The sequence below is a fragment of the Furipterus horrens genome, unplaced genomic scaffold (genome assembly GCF_987537825.1).
Source record: "Furipterus horrens unplaced genomic scaffold, mFurHor1.1.pri manual_scaffold_5, whole genome shotgun sequence".
In the NCBI taxonomy this organism is placed as follows: Eukaryota; Metazoa; Chordata; class Mammalia; order Chiroptera; family Furipteridae; genus Furipterus; species Furipterus horrens.
The window spans coordinates 29,670,692-29,688,717 of NW_028327175.1; the positions used below are offsets into that span (position 1 = coordinate 29,670,692).

The 18,026-nt window shown below is 38.5% G+C and overlaps 1 protein-coding gene across 1 annotated transcript in view; it reads right to left on the minus strand.

The window, feature by feature from the left end:
* The window catches only part of ADCY2 (adenylate cyclase 2), a 378,366-nt gene that overhangs the window by 44,677 nt on the left and 315,663 nt on the right, over window positions 1-18,026 (minus strand). The window contains exons 16-18 of the mRNA XM_090276238.1: window positions 14,365-14,502; window positions 8,712-8,831; window positions 3,725-3,894 (exon numbers count right to left, since the gene is read on the minus strand). Of these exons, the coding sequence (XP_090132364.1) occupies window positions 3,725-3,894; window positions 8,712-8,831; window positions 14,365-14,502 (428 nt within the window). The remainder of the gene's footprint in view (window positions 1-3,724; window positions 3,895-8,711; window positions 8,832-14,364; window positions 14,503-18,026) is intronic.

Below are 18,026 nucleotides of genomic sequence, written 5' to 3' on the forward strand. Positions count from 1 at the left end.
TTCACTTATTTATGTATTTATTTACTTATTTATTTCTTATTTATTTATTTAATCATTTTACCCATCAATTCCACCCCCACTCCTTCAGCAAACAACGGCTTGCTCTCTGTATCTATGGGTCTGTCTCTATTTGGTTTTGCTTATTCATTTGTTTTGTTTTTTACATACTACATATGTGTAAAGTCATATGATATTTGTCTTTATCTGACTTGTTTCACTTAGCATAATATGCTGTAGGTCTATTTGTGTTATCATGAATGCCAAGACCTCAAATTTTTAATGGCATACACTCTCAAAGTAGTCTTCTGTTTCCCTCCTGAAAAGTTGGCTTTCCACATTTGTGAATCTGCAAGAATGCATTTGATGTCATTTTCTGAATTATTCATTGATATGGAGGTTTTAGTGCATACTTCTGTTTTCTTTGCAAACCCTATTGGTAAAATATGCCCCGTTGGCTTGTGCCATCTTGTTGGCTTGTCCATTATCAACATCAAATTTGGTCTGAAAAAGTCCCCTGAAACATGGTCATGGTGAACTCACATACAGGACAACAACATTGTCCTAACTGTGTATGCAGAAGATGGCTAGGCAATGCCTTACAAACAGAGATGCCCTCTCCAAACTTTCTCTTGACATTTAAGGATAGTAACAAAATTGATACCAATCCTGAAAAGACAGACCTCCAAGGAGCCCCTTTCTTCAGAAAAGCAGGTGAGGTGAACATTTTATTACAGTTAGTACTTAGGTTCTTCTGATTATCAGGAGCACAGCCTGCTTTTAATTCATTCATTCAAGATGTTTACTGAGCACCCACCTACAAGTTGCCAGGTGCAGTTTAGGTACTGTGGACACCACAGTGGTACTTGGTTCAGATCTGTTTACTCCTCGATTCTAGAGTGTCTGTTAAAGTCCTCAGTGCATGCACCATAGAAAAGGGGTGGGCAGACATCAGAAGCAACAGATTTATCCATGGGGGGTATTCTTTGCCTTTCCAGGGTGGAAGGGCTTCTCAGTCCTCAGGCATACCCAGGGGTGAAAGCCAGAAGCTTGTGGTAGGTCTACTGAGAATATTCAGTGCTGATGAAGCAGCAGTCCAGAGGCCGAGGTGGGCAGCAAGGACGCTGGCTGCCACACAGGCAAGCATGTGTCTCAGAAAGAGAACCAGGGTAAAGATGAGGACACCAGGAATGAAAGGGAGGGGGGCAAAGGTACAGTGACCAGAAATGGGTCAGAAAAGGAAAAGGACCAAGCATGTGACTTCAATGACACAGACTCAATTGATCAGAAAAGGAGGTGCTGCCTGGCACCCCTTAAGCCAGTTCCCTCCCTGAAGGGCATCTCTGGTTTGGGACTCAGGGATGGCTACTCTCAAGGCGCCATCTTGGATCAGTGTTTTTTTTTTTTTTTAAGGATCCTAGTCCTAGTTTCATATCTGAAAGAACTGTGTCAGCATCAACAAACCAGACAAAGGATGAGGAAATCTTTATCTGTCATTTGATGGGGGAATCTCTTGAATCTCATCAGAGAAAGAAAACATTGAAATGGATGGGTTTTGTCTCTGGCATGAGTTGCAGGGTTTTATCAAACACACACAGAGGCTGAGAGATCAGGATTGAATTCTAAACTTCCACTCTTACGAGTTCATCATATGAGGTTAGTTTTAAATTAACAGAGAATATCTGATATTATGTCAGCAATATTTAATATTTTGGTGGAGGAACGGTCTGGGAGAATTGTGGCAGCTCATGCAGGAATCGGGGCCAGAAGTGCCAGACACGGAAGGTCAAGATTAGGAACAGGGAAATAGGTGCCTCTCCCCGAATCCCCCACCCCCGCCATACTGGCTTACTGTCGGAAGTGGAGACAAGTCCCCAGGGCTTCTAATGTCAGCCCCCCAGCCCAACCCCCAGCTTCAAGGCTGTTATAAAGACCAAAGCAAGAGAACAAACACAAAAGAGCTTGAATAAAACCAAAGGGCTCTGAAAGTAAAAGTGCCTTTTCTTCAGCCAAATCTCTGCTCTACTGCTGCTGGGGTTCTAATCACGGGTGGTCTCTCTCAGATCCCCAGAAGTAAATCTCTCCCATCGGAAACTTGCTAATCTAATTCCTTCTTTTGCAGCTGCTGTGTATCACATTCAGGGGCTTTAAATTTAATAAAGGGAAATTTAGTAGTGTTGGGAGCTGCGCATAAAAATCAGTGATGCTGCATTTACTTAGGGATTTGATACAGGCTTTCTGGATACAGTACAGAAATATTAAAGCATGTTTGGTGGGCGATTTTGAGAATTTATTGGAAAATTAACTTCTGATTTCATTCTCATCTTGACTAAGGAATCATAAAATTTCCTTAATAAAATTATATATTTTTGCAACTCCACTACCCTAGGCTTGATTGCAGATTATTAGAATTTCATGGTGTGGAGGATGATGAAAATTAAATTAGGTGAAGAGAATGCCTTGCAGTTGCGTTTCTGAAAGTATTCTTATTGGTAAGAAATGTTTACACAGTGTTGCCGGCACAGGGCCTCCAAAGGAGAAGTACATGGCCTTGCGCTGTCCACACACACCATCTTTCCGGGGTAACACATCTATGCAAATATTTGAGGCATTTATTTTACATTAAAAGAAATATAGAGATATTATGGAGGATTATGCAACGTACCCTTACAAGAAATGTGAAGGAGACTGGTGGCTCCAGAAATAAACCTAACCCTTGATATAAAACGTGGTGCAATTAAAATGTGAGACAGAGGATATCATAATGATTAAAACATTGTTTTCAAGCAGAGAATAAATATTCATTATAAGCTCATGAAGTAATTTGATCACAGAAACCCCTTTATAAAAACGAGTGAGTGGCCCTGAGAGGACCATTTTCTCAGCATCTAGTCCTCAGGCTGAGAGAGTAAACACAGTCATATCTTTTCTTGGAAGTCAGTTTCTTCATAGAACAGAAAATTGCCACCGTGATAGCAGTACTCCCTCCATACAAGGGTATTTTTAGGAACATTCCCATAAGAAATTTAGCACTATAACTTGTGACTATATCTACATAGTTTCCAGTAGTTTTATGTATATTGATACAGTTGCTCTGGACTTGGGAGGGGCATTTAGCAATATCTGGGAGAATTTTTGGTTTCATGACTTTGGTTTCATGCCATTGAGTCTGGCATTGAGTAGGTAAAGGCCAAGAATGCTGCAAAATACCCTACAATGTGCAGGAGAGCCCCCATAACAGAAAATTATTCAGCTACTCCCAACAGAAAATTATTGATATTTAGGAAAATATCAATAATGCTAAGGGTGAGAAACCCTACCTTATTCCTATCAGTATAGTACAGATTATAACCAAATCATCTCTCTAAATCACTTCATATCTTTTAAGTATTTATGATAATACATATTCTGTATAATCTATATGCCAAGGTTGCAGGTTCAATCCCCGGTCAGGGCATGTAGAAGAATCAACCAATGAATGCATAAATAAGTGGAACAATAAATTGATGTTTCTCTCCCTTCCTCCCCCCCCCCCCCTCTCTCTCAAATCAATAAATACAAATTTATAAAAACACATCATTTTTCTGAAGCATTGCTTCAAAGAAACTCTCACAAAGTAATTTTCAATCACAATGTTATGGTTAATTTGCATTTACTCAACACACTCATGTTATCAACAGTCCATGAAGGAACTAAAGTACGGAGAAAAAAAGAGGAAGCAGGTTACCTGTCAAATAAGACCTGGCTGTAGTTATCCAGAACATGAGCGTGGGTGTGGAGAAAGATGATATTGTAGCCCACCAACGCTGCCATCATGATCAACATTTTCAACTCGTAATTCACCCGCAGGAAAACAGAGCAGGATATCAATCCCAGAATGCAGCTGTATATAAAGTACTGGAAGAGGAAAATATGTCAGATCAATACTTAGGATCTCTTCTGAGAAATGCTGAAATGAGAATTAAGATTGGGGACCACCACCGAGCTCAATGGTCAACTCACAAACGCTATGAAAGCAAATGCCCTTTTCTCCTCTTCGAAGCAGTGGTAAATGCCTGCACGCATTTGATTCAGAAAATAATTACTTATTACATGGCTTGCTGACCCAGCTTAGAATGTTTAATAAAAATAATCATGCTTATTACCAAGTAGAAGTAATTCTTTAAAAAATCTATATTGAAGACATGTAATTATAAGCCACTGTCATTTACTTTTTAAAAATGAAAACACGTTTATGTATGTAAAATAATTATAACACGTAGACTCCTTTTTGGCTTTTCAATTCTTCAATTCATTAAGAGAGTAGGAATCATTACAGGTAATTCTATTAAAAATAAGAGAGGGTAGGCATTTTATTAAAAGAGGCACTGTGTCTCAGAGAGACTATCTAAAACATAAAGGATTTTTAAAACTAAAATCTTTGACCAGGGTGAGTCACAGATACCCTGGAAGTGGACAGCCACCGGAAGAACTGGGAGGAACCAAGTGTGAGGGACAAGGAGGCACCCTGCCGTCTGTTTACTCCGTAGGAAGCAGCTCAGATGAGCTTGCATTAGCACTGTCCTCACTGTTGACCATACTGGACATCACTGAGTCAGGATGCCCCTGGGGTCCAACTTGTTTCTTTCATTAGCTGACTTACGTTTGACCGGAGACCTAGCTTGCCTGTGTCACAGTGTCTTTATCTGTAAAATGGGGGTAACCATGTAGGTCACTAGAAGAACAAGTAGAGCTTGAAACCCAGAGCCATGGAAACAGCTGCCATTCTCACGAAGACTTTTTTTTTTGCTAATGTGATGTTTTTATGGACAAGAAGTTATGTTACTATATTAGCATTCCTGGAACAGAAACAGCACTAAAATGTTAACAATTTTAATAAAACATGGGTCTGATTGATATATGATAAACCCTGTTTTTAAAAATAGCCCACTTTATAAGCTACTCCATTTCAGTTTCGTTGTATGAACTAAAACATCTGGCTCTTATTTTTGTTTCCCCAGCTCAGGTCATCCACAGTAAGCTACCTGGAGGGCTACTGATATTAGCTCATCAGTCCTGCTCTTGTGGAAGAAAGAAAAGTTGAGAAATGAGCTTCAGCGGTCATCCAGCACGTTTCCATCTCTGTATAGATTCTGCTGTTATGATTATAAATTAGGCTCTTTGTAAGGTTTGGCTTTAAAAGGATTCTGCTGCTAAAATTATGTAGAAAACCATTATTAAAATGGAAGTTATTGACCAGTTTAGCCTAATCGGATGAAAAGCAGAATAAGGAGCCACTTATATGAACGTGTGTATGAATGTGTGCATGTGTATTATTTTTGCAGGGGAGGGGGACAGATGGGATTGTAAAGGTTTTCTGTAATACCCCTAAGTTTGAAATACATGACAGTCAATATCTATACAAACCTGCCTATGGTTTCACATTTTAAAATTCATTCTTCGACTTTTAAAAAGCTTTTATATTTCAGGAATAGCTATAAAAATACACATGTTAATAGGAAGTAGGCTTTGATTCCACTTTCTATTAAAAACACCTTGTTAGAACTTTTGAAGGCCATGCACAGATATTCTGGGAATTAATTAAAGGCAGGTTAGGACCTGAAGATAGTGACAGAGAGATGTGGGAATGAGGGGGAATAACTCTGGAAGGCCAGCAGGGAGCTCTGAAGATCAGCCTTCACTAGTGTGTAAGGTAGCCCACAGGGAGAGAGCGGGCTGGTCAGGAGTTCTGGCTGCAGGATCCTGAGCTGACTTCTATTAGTGTATAATTCCTAGTAACCCTATTTATATATAGTTTAGATAAGTTAATATAACTATTAGTTAATAGTTGTATTATTATTTATTACTATTTAAATTATTAATTATTAATATTTTATTACTAAATATAATTTAGTAATACTAGTTAATATCTAACCTCCTTTGCTTTTTACTATCTCCCTACCCCCTTCCTTCTGGTAACCATCAGACTGTCATCTGTGTCTATGAGTTTATGTTTATTAAATAAATAAATATTAGTTAATATTAAGTTTTAACTTTAATATTAATATTAAGTGAATATTAGTTAATATAGTTATGAGCACTTTTGCTATAGTTCATCAATAAAATTAACTTGCATTTTAATAACAAGGGAATAGCCACTGGCATCTTGGATAATTTACTTAATTCTCCTTTGACCTCAGTTTCTTCATCTAGAAAATGGAAATTCCAATAATACCTATCCCACAGGGCATTTTATGCTATAAATGTCTGGTAGTATACAGAGTGCCTACATGGCAAAGATTCTCTACAATTGATTTGTTGGGTGTTTTAAAGTTACTTTTTTTTTTCTGCTACAGAAATTACACATCTGATGTTAAAAATTAGGAAATATACAAAGTACACATATAATAATAAGGGTCTTCTATTATTCCCAACATCCAACTTGAGCCTATTAATTATTTTGTCTATATTTTTCCAGCCCCCTTTGTTATTGGTATTGGTATGATTATTTCAGAAAATTGAGATTATACTATTCTGGTTGTTTTTAAATGACACTTTTCAATTAATAACTTACCATACATATATATTTCTGGGTCATTAAAATTTTCTACAACACCTTTTGTAATGATGGAGAGAACTAAATAGCAGACTTTATTTAAACAAATTTATTTTGACTTTTAGGTTGCTTGTTCTCTTTTACTTTCTCATTTATTGTTGATGTTATGTGAACACTCATTTTCAAAATAAGTATGGCAGGATAAAAAGTATGTCTGTGTTTATAACGTTTGATGACTATTATAAGTTACCATTAAGAAGTCATATCACTCTGTGCCACCCACAGCAGTGGAGGTGGCACTCCCCGCTCCCTTGTTAGCCTCAGACATGAGGGCCTAAGATGGGGCTCGAGAGGAATGAGGTATACTTTGAGCACATCTACAGAGTGGCTTTCCTAATGTTCCTAAAAATATATTAAGGGGGAAGCTGGGGTGTTACGAGTTCCTTTGGGGCTCATAAACTTGTGAGTTAATAAAGCAGTTTCTGTACAGACAGTACACGAGCAGGCGGGGTTTCCTTGGCAAAGCTCACCATAATACTCTTCCTGAGGACTTATTATTAGAACTGTAGTGGCCTGCTGACTAAGTGTGGCCTAGATTTTAAAGAGTCTAATGCGTGTTTTTTCCAGGATCTTTTAAGGGTGAGTAAATATTACCTTTCCCCATCTTGAGATTCTAATGCATTGCTTCTTTTGAAGATAAGATATCATACAGAGTTACCTAAATAAAATTCAGAATGACTACTTTCTTGCCTTTAGTGGTGCCAAGCATGGTGAGTTGTTCTACCCAAATATATTGGATAGAGAGATCTGAAAAAAATAAATAAATGCTTTGCTAGCTGCTTTTCTTTCCTATGAAAATGTATCTTTAAATTGTTAAAGTGCCCTATGAGTTCACACAAGGATAGCTTGGAGGCCCTCTCCCTCTACTGTCCTAGGGAATGCCATCCATTCAAGGAGGAGGAGCCAAGTCACACAGTGAAAATCTTTCTCCAAAGGCGGCGGCTCCACATTGCGCAGTGATATCACAGCCAATACATCATCATGAGACCCATCTCTCATCATTCACATAACTAATATAGAAAAGACGGTGTCTAATACTCATGGAGGTTTATTGCCTAAAATGAAGGCCAGGACCCCTTGCATAAGGGACAAAGCTTATGTCACCCTCTCTTCGTGAGCCCACAGGGACATTCCTGTGGATGCTGGATGATTTGCCTCTGCAAAAGCCCTGGCCTTCCAAGAACACCAGACTCCCCTCCTCTCTGTAAGCAGAGCTGTGAACTTCCCAGCAAACTAAAATGGCAAAATGGGAAAGAAATATCAAAGCCAAGTATCAAAAGCACAAGGCAGCAAAAGAAGAATGAGGAAAGGAAATCTTTATTGCCATTGCTAATGCAGTTTAAAAATCAGGTAGGACTTTTTAAAAGTACACATATTAAATTACCTGTTTCAGTCCCCATAATATTCATTTCACACCCTCAAAACAGACAGAAGCTAAATATTAATAATTTATGCTACTTTTAGATGATTATTCATAAAATAAAAAGGAGAGCATCGAAATACTTTTTTTTCCCACAAACAATTCATGGAAGAAAAAGTTATTAAGCAGTAAATAATGGATTTACCTCTTTTCTCTTAAGACACTGATGTGTTAGTCAATTTTGAAATGTCCCTCTAGGCCCTTTGGACATTGGTTAAAATGAGTCAATTAGTAAGGATTATTTAAGGATATAATCACGGGACAGTATTTATAGCACACGGAGGTACATTCCTGTCATCACAGTGTCAGGGAGCCAACACTAATTCACTAGAACAACTTGCAAAATGTATAAGAAATGAACTCAGAAATTCAGTGACACGGAACTGAATGTCAAATGCTGGAATACATGCTATAAAACGCAGCAGTTAAGAAAATAAAGGCAAGTCACCTGTGAGCGCATCAAAACAACATTGTGACTTTGTACATGAGCCTCCTGGGTGCCAGTCAGCCGAAAATTCTCTTTATGAAAGGCTGTAAGTTTTTAAGTGGCTGCGACCTACCCAAGTATTGGCCCCAAAGAAGAAAAGTGAAGTCTCGGACAGGTGTGAAAGTGGAGGCCGTAACATTAAATAAGAGAAAAATAATAAAAGCCCCTCGGGAAAACAGTTAAAGCCACGATGATGAGTGAAATGGTCTTACCGGGAGGAAAAACAAGTTTTGCGCACGCAGAATCTCTGCCTGATTATTTGAGACAGAAAGACTTGTATTTGATGTATTGGTAGATGGAAGGATTGTTTCCTCTGAGTCACTCAGGAAAAACTGCAAAGAAAATGTTTATTTGGTCAATGAGTTAGTACAAAGGAGAATGAGAAGTGCCTGTGTTCCTTTGGCACAGTGCGCAGGACTATGTGGGCAACCCAGCAACTCTGCTTCAGGAGCTAGTAGCTTCATCTGCTTTTGAAACTTTGAGAACTTCTACTGAAGAAGTATTTATTGTTGTGCTATACACTTAAGAATGAATTACAGAACCACAAGACTGATGTTAAAGAACACACAAGCACCTCTGTTAAATATTAAATTAAAAGTGTACAAAGCCCAGGGTAGAGGGCTGGGTCAGAATTACATTTGAGGATGACATCACCACACACACACACACACACACACACACACACACTGAATTCTCTGCCCTGACATCAGAGCCTTCAGAATGTATTTGCAGTATCTTCACCATCTTGGTTCACCACACACACATACACACACACACACACACACACACACACACACACACACTCAATTCTCTGCCCTGACATCAGAGCCTTCAGAATGTATTTGCAGTATCTTCACCATCTTGGTTCAAACATTAAATGAGTCAATGGAGGTTTATGAGTCTTTGATTTTAAGAAAAAAAAATTTTATGGGCAAAATGCAATAACTGGTATCAATATCTCATCTATTATTTGTGGGTCCTTGGCAGCTCTGGATCACAGGACATTAAAATTCAGAAGCTATATGCTCTAAGCACTGTTGGAAAAAGGGTTCTAATGTTCTTTTTTATAAAAGGTAATCCTAAGAAAATAAAAATAATTAGTACTTTGGCAATGGTCACTAATATCAACACCCAGGAAGACAATGTCAACTTGTGAGCGAGGTAGGATAAATCTGGTTACTCTCTGTGTGTCTTTCTCTGTCTCCCTGTCTCTATATGTCTGCCTCTTCCTGTTTCTCTCTGTTTGTCTCTGTCTCTCTCTTTTCAGTGAATCTGTAGTACAGCCTGTTTAAGTGACAAAGGATTAGTCACTTTCTTTACCATGGCTGAGGGACAGAGGAATGCTTGGAAAAGCAGACCAGAGAATTAATTGGACCAGTTTTCCTTAACAGGAAGAAATTCATCTCAACCATAAAACTAGGTGGTGTTTTCTGCATAGGGCTAGTCATATGTAATATATTCAAGGTTTAAAAAGTAAAACTTAACTGTACAGTTTTTCTGGGTGCTTGTGTTTGCTTTCCTCCTTTTGTTTATTTCCTTTGATGGCAGAGCTCTTCCCAAATATGTCTAATTTACTTAGGTAGATAGAAGCAAACGATTTACTCTCTTTTTATTTTCTCTTCAGATTCCAAAAATGACATTGGTACAGTGTTTATACCCATTATCTCATGTGATAAATTCAAAACACTGATTTGAAAAATCAAAGAAATCAAAGAAATGTAGTAGATTTATTTATTCTCTACTAAAGAATATGTCAGAAATGTCATACCCATTGTTGAACTATAAGTGTGCTAATTCTTTGAAAAACAAAAGTTATATCAGAAAAAAATTGAACTGCATAATAGCTTGATAAACATTGGGTTCCAAAATGATACAAATTTAGATTTAATAGATCCCAAATAAAATGGATTTAAATACTAAAGAATCAAGAACTGACAAATAGAAGGAGACATTTTAGCTTGTACATTACTAGTCTTAAGCACCTGGCATTTTAAAATTATTAACAAAAACATCTTGGTTATGTCACCTTATAGAGAAGAAAATAAATTCTTTCTATATGATGAGTAGAAGCATGTCCTGTGAAAATTTTGTCTTGCAATGAGGCTGTACAATAAATTTGAAAAACAAGGGATTACTTCAATCACTACACCCAACAATGCTTCCTTAACCCCCTTCTGCTAACTCTCTCTAGTATTTATTAACTACCTCCCAAATCAGGAAACTCTTCATTCCTTCTATATGGCATCATACTATAATTTTAAATCTATTTCCCCCATGCTGTCTTCTTAGTCACTTTAAAATAACAAACTCATGTCATCCCTTACATAGCAAGGCAAATATCTGAGTTATTTAATCTCTCATTTCCCTTCCTTCCAAGCTAAATTGCCACAAGTTTCTCCACAAAATGAATTTATAATAATCATAATTATTTGGGGAATTCCTCCCTAGACCAATTTAACTTTCTACAAACTTTGCCACAGTTGGGAAAATTATATATGGACAAGATATCGTAATAAAGTGCTAATGAACACTGCATAGTTCTACCTTTACTTCCATATTTTACATTTATCAGGAAATCTAAAACATCTCAGAATTATGTTATTCAAGTAAGATTATATTATGAGCGTGCAACTTAGTGCTGCTTTATGCTTGATGACATCACTGTATTCGTCATTTGGTTGAAATTAGGAAATTATGGCCAACTCCTTTTCTGTATGGTTCATAAAGCTGTGTCAGTGATTATATTTTCTGGGAAGTTTCTCACAAGAGATTGTAAAATGATGTGGGAAGTCACATGATGACACAGTCAAAATGTCAGAAAAAAAATGGTGGAGGATTTGATTTTCTCGCACATGATTCTAAACAGTCAACTGGAAATGAAAATGGAACAAAACACGCAGGTCATTGGCAGTTTGATAAAACTCCATATTTGATAAAAAGCTGGATAACCATTTACCTCCACGTTTTATTGGGACGTTTGATGTCACATGGGTGCACATCAGGTGTTTAAAATGTCTGGTTAAAGCCTCGCAATTCATTTTAGATAAAACTGATCTGATGTTTTGGCATTTTTATATATCACTGTGTATTGAGATTTTAAAAGCCAGTCCATCTGACACACTGTTCCTGTTATACCGTAGATGTCATATCCCTGACTATGAATGAGTCACCTGGGAGCCCACGTCCCTTGTATGACACCACCATGATGTTCAGTTCTGATTAGCCAGTGTCCGAATCTACATCAGCACCCATGGTGACGTGGATGGCCCAGGGGTAGTCACAGCACCTTACAGTGTGGCTGAGGGCACAGGACCCTGTGTCTGCCTCATGTAGTCATAACTCGAGGATGTGGATCCGAGTAGCTGGAGACATTCTCTGTAAATGCTCAGATGTGATCAAAGCTGGCACCCTCATGAACAAACCCTCCCCCTTCGGTGATTAGAAAGACATTGTAAGGAAGCTCAATAGTTCTTCCCTAGTAAGGGAAAATTATTTCCTCTCTGCACCAACTGTTGGCTTTCATACAGTTTTACGATGATTCTTTGAAATAAATATAAGAGGAGCAACCAGTGGAAGAGAACCGCTAGTTTCAGGGCACCAGGTATCAAGGAAAATGCCATTTCTCCTGCACTGGTGGGGCAGACACCTGCTTCAGTGTTTCCAATTTCCTCTCCCTCTCCACCGCAGGCCGAGGAAAGGTAGCCTCGCTTACCCTTCACCTCACAGCCTGGACTGCCACAGAAGGGCACTCAGGATGTGGAGCAAAGCCTTTTATCTTCTTTCTTTCTCAAAGATCATCCATCACAGTTTTAGCATGCTTTGCATAGAGTTCTCTACCTTACTTGGCAATAAATTTCTTTCTTTTTGAAGAAAAAAAGCAGCCCTGGAAGACGTCCTGCTGGTACTGAAGAGGTATTTCTTTTCTCCAAAGGGATCATAATTACTGTAAAAAAAGTCTCTTAAATGCTCAGCTCATAAGACATTTAGACAGTGACAGGACTGTCCGTCAATTATTACTAAATACTCTATGTGAAATAAAATTAGCTTCCAAGTCAGATTTGTTTCCCACTTGGATTCTTTCATTTAAAAAGTAGGTGATAAATCCTGGTCTCATAAGGACAAACCAGATATTACAAACATAAACAGTTTCTTTCTCAAAGGGTTATATGTTTACCTGTTCATTCATTCATTCTATCAAGTAGCCACCCCTTATATGAAAGGCACTTTCCTGGGACCCAAGGAAAAAATGGAGAAAAAAGGACCTTACTCTTAAGTGTGTGACGTCGTGTTAAATGTCTTGTTCTTGTAACTTATACATGCTGCCAATAGAGAAGGTCACCTTTCGGGAAGTGTGTTTTTTTGGCTCTGTGCCTGCACAGGTGAGGGAACACACTCTTGAGAGATAAGAATACTTAATTATAAGGGGATTGTGTGGGCAACAGAACACAGTGTGTCTGTCAGAATCACTCAGAGCTTGAGGTAGCACACCCTGTGGTCCTTATGTGTTTCTGTCCCAGCCCCTTCACTGTGGAGTTTACCTCTGACCCAGTTGCCTCCTGCAGCTTTAATTTCCCAAACACCTCTTTGAGCTTGTTGGTTGCTCTGCTGGATCCGGGAGCAGCGGGACTAATGTACACATGCATGTCACCAAACGGGACATAAAAAATGCATTTTAGGAAACAATCAGGTTTCTACAGGCTCTCACCCCTTCCTGCCCTTTGCCTCTCTGTCCTTCTTCCTCCTCGGTGATGTTTTCATACCCTTGCAATAACCATAACATTGCCTACGCAGAAAGGTTAAGTATCCTAATGGCAACTAATACACCTGCAGTTCAGCCCAGCAGGCCTCGCTGTCCCTTCCCCTTGCCTCCTCTCTGCACACTTCTACTGTGGCCCTCAGACCCTTAATAACTGGCTTACCTGCTGCCCACCTCCTAGACTCCACTGTGAATGCCTGGAAGGCAGAGAACTGTCTTTGAGTTCTGAGCTTCTGGTGATGTCCTAGACACATATCTGTACCCAATAAATATGCTTTTGGTTGAGTGAATGCTGTCTCATTTATGAAAATTATGTGTTATCACTTAACATATAAAATTTATCTTCTTAACTTGATGTTTTGCTTCTGGAGGGTAGGGGCTGTACCTCGTGATACCTTGTAGTTCCAATACCTAGTAAAGCAGCCAACATTTCAAATATCATTATGCTTTATGATTGATGATGGTGATGTCAGAATAATGATAAGGATGTGTCTCAATGTGCACTGATTACCTACCTGCCTATTTTTAAGAATATACCAGTAATGATAATAAAATATCAATATAGTAAGAGAGACCATTGGTTAAATATTTAAAAAATGCCTAATGTCATCCTCAGTGTGATAGAAGCATCAGATCATTTACCCTAAAAACCACCTTGGCAGAGAAGTGTCAGTTCTCATTTTTGAGAACTAAAAATTCAACCTGCGGAAGTTTAACAAAAACTCTCCAAAATCACATAGCTGCTAAGGTGGGAGCTGATGTTTGTATCAGGACTTTTATACTCTAGGGCAGGACGCCTCAGCCAGTGCACTGTCCTTAATTTGGTGGTTCTGTTACCCCTCAGAGATCATCCCGCTAATAATCAGTGACATTTCTGTAGCCAAGAGCCACAAAGAGCAAGACGGTGGGAAACCACTGGGAGAAGCCGCCTCTCTCAGGCGGCTCCCACAGAAAGGATCCTTTTTCTTAGAGAGGCTGCTATCGCAGCAATGCATGTTGAATTTAATAGACAGTGAGGCCGCGAAAGGAGCTACAGGCAAGGTTTCAAAATTCCACTAAGACAAGCATTAGGACAAAGAAGTCCCTGCCTGGTGGGAGCCGTGACTCACCATGTTGAACACGGCCATGGTTAAAATGATAGCCGTGGTGATGACTGTGAGGGAGATTCGTGGCCAGGGCCGGTTCGCAATGATGCCCGAGGACTTCAAAAGCCACAGGAGAGAGACAGAGGCCTTTTTGCTGCATTGCTAGGAAGAGAAGAAAAAATATGCATTGTTATTTTGTATATTCTCTCAAGCTTCTTAATGATACTTAAAACTATAAGATGTACCAATATTATTAAGAGATTAAACAAGGAGGCTCTGTCCTTTGTGTAGGGGGCAGGGGCAGTTCTCATACCAGGTTACTAACTTTGTTGAATTATGTTGGCATCATTGTTACAAAGTAAAGACAAATTAATTAAATTTTTATGATAAATGTAATTTGTGCTTGTATGTCCTTTAAAATAGACCTGGAAATTATGTTTTTTAAAAAAATCTGGTAAAGAAAAATGATGTCAGTTAATTAAACCATTCTGAGGGATGTGTTGGGTCTGCTTTATTCTTAAAAATATAAGCATTGCAATATGTTAAATGCCAATATAATAATTAAATGAGATTCTATAATACAAAATGAGAGGTGGATACGTGAGTTTAAAGATCCAGCCCAGTGGTCCAGCATCCAACCCCCACAGCCGTGAGACTCTCTACAAGTTAGTTACCTTCCCTTATTCTCTCAGGTCCTTCTGATTTCTCCTAAAACCTGTCTGGGAGCACGAACTGCCCTGGACTCCAGGGGCTGCCAGGAGCTGACTCGCTGGCCGGTGGCAGGAGGTGCACATGGTGGGGCTCTGGGGGGCATTTTTCCCACCAACAACATCGGAGAAGCCAGATTTGTGCCTGGGCTTCTAGGCTTTCCCACAAGAGCAGGGTTTGGGTGGGGGTTGGTGGTGGCATTAAATATATCACCCAATGAGATGCCCTTTAATGCTCTGAGTATGCAGTACCTGAGAGGGGGTCACAGAGCTGGAGGACACCCACCTGAGGGTGCTTATATCATTATCATTTAATGCTTGCTACTTCTAATAATATTAATACCACAGATCCCTATCAGATTTATACTCTGGAGGAGAAGCTAAAATAAAGTGTAAAAAGCAGAGATTCAAATAAAACATTGTAGTCATCTGTTAGAAGATGATAGTATTTGGGTTGATTTTGGTAAATTAAGATATGTATTTGCATCCTAATTGACTAGGATTAGTGTTTTCGTTTAAGAGAAAGTTGTTAAAATTGATGATTTTGGGTCTGTACACAGAAGTTGTCAATAGATATAATAATGAATATGTTAAGGGCAGAAAATACAAAACTTTACTACTTTAGAAGAAATTTAAAGCTAGTTCGGCTTCCATATCACAGTCAATTAGGTAAAATATTCTCTAGTTATTGCACAGACTTATTAAAATTATGAAATTTAAAAATTACTTGGTGTAAAATTTTAGAATAACATGTGTCGATAATCTTGCCAAATAAGCTATCTAATAGGAATATGTTATACTCTGAGCAGAGATTAGTCACTTCCTGAAACAGACGTGGGCAGACACATGTAAATTTTTTCCTGCTCCTGCAATGTGCTGGACAAAATTACAAATCGGTGGCCCAGGCAACTACTCTCTGTGCCTCCTGAACATGTGGAAGGGCGTCTGGAAAAACTTACATGTTCCTGTTTTCCCCCAGAAAGAAAACACTTGGAGGACCTCACTAAAGACGCGTGGGTTTGGCATGCACTAGGTTCAGTTTAATGAATTCAGGATGTAATAGCTGCAATTCCTTCTCCTCTTTGGTCCTCATGTTTGCCTTCAAGTAACTTATGCAAATGTTTTTAAACTTATGAGGACTATTCATTGCTCTCAAGGCCAGGGAGACGGCAGCTTCCCCAGTCTTCTCATTCCTGTCACTAAGTTCAGGCAAAGTGACAGATGTGCTGAAATATGAAGGTTGGTAAACATTGCTGGTGGCAAAGAAAAAGAAAGAGAAGATAAGAGATGAATACCCTGAACTATGGTGACATTTGGGGAAGAAGACGAGGGAGACAAAGGTGTTAGGGGAGGAGAAGAAACCAATCATGGGGGAAAGAGGAGAAAAAAGACTAAGATCTTAAAATAGAAGGGATGGAAGGAAAATGGAAACACTGATTCGATTAGAAGCTATCAACAAAAATTACAACTTGGACCTTGACATGGTAATTTACTTCAGTCTATTCTGTTTGGGGTCCAATATTCAAATTCATTCCTAGATGAAAAAATAAGTTTAAAAAAATTTACATTATCCTAATGAAACATAAATAACAATACATCCAAGAACATTTTAGCATTTATTTAGAATATGCTATTTTCATGGAAATGACCCCAGGTTTGTCACTCCAGCTGATCTTGAGTTTAGTTACTGGCATATTTTTACCCGGATCTTTTCATCCCTTTCCTGATCTTCAGTGGGCCTCATGTCCTGTGATTGCCTCTTCCTTACAGTGAGCTCACCATGGACCTTCTAGAAATGGTCCTGGGTGTTAATGTCACATCCACCCACTGACAAATACAAGATTGGTACCAAGTGTAGTGGGAAATGTAAAAAGAGAGAGAATATAAATTTGTATGAAAACCTTATCATGGAGATTGCACTGGGGAAATTGAGCAGTGTGGTTTGCTAGGAAGGCTGTGGGATGAATGTCAATGTTCCTCATTTGGTACAGGAAAAAATTCTCCACATAAAATATAATAAAATGCTGATGCACTATATATGGATTTAAAAAAAAAAAAGAAAAAAATACCTCCACCAAAAATATTTCCTTCCTTTATTTTATTTTAGTCTTATTTTTTTTAACACTTCGCATTGAAAACAACTGGTAGTCTCTCATTTTAAAATTCCTTATAATTTAATGCAATAATTATAAAAGAGATAGCTTTTGCAATTTTATTAGTGTCCATTTTAGAAATAAAATGAAATACCTTAAAATAAGTAGATGCTTATAGTAAGTGAAGTTTTAATAAAATAAAAACATTCAGAAAACCTATAAATGTCATAGTGACCAAGCAACAAGCTTTTATTACTGGAAAAACAAAGCTCATCTTAAAATATTGCCTGAAAAATATGGTGAAGTTTATCACGTAAACATGCACTTTGGTGTATTTGCCTAAAGAAACACCATTCTTGGCATTTTAGTTGGCCAAGGGTTGTATTTTTGAATGGCAGCATTAACCACTTGTTACATTTAATATCACAGAGACTTCCATGTGTGCTTAGATTATTTAACTGTACTTGAATTTCCTACAGAATGACTTCTTTATTTCAGTCAATTATATTTTACAAAATTGACCTGTTGCTTTCATATCCCCTGGGTGAGCCACATTCCCCTATCATTCATCCATCACGTGGCATTCACATCACAGCCTGTCCACATCACATTATCTTTGCTGAAATGCTTGTCTCTGGCCACAGGAAGAGCTGGTTAAGAACTGCAACCATATCATACAGGTACTGTATTCCCACAGGTAGCACAGTGTTTGGGAGATAGTAGAAACTCAGTAGATGCTTACTCATTACATTCACTGTCTTAAGATTAACCCTAAAAGGAATTACCAAGGGTCAGAAACAAAGAATAAGCTTGGTGCTAGAGGAACTGAAGCTGTGTGTTTGACCAGACGTGTCCTGGGATATAGGCTACACAACTGGGGTTGGGA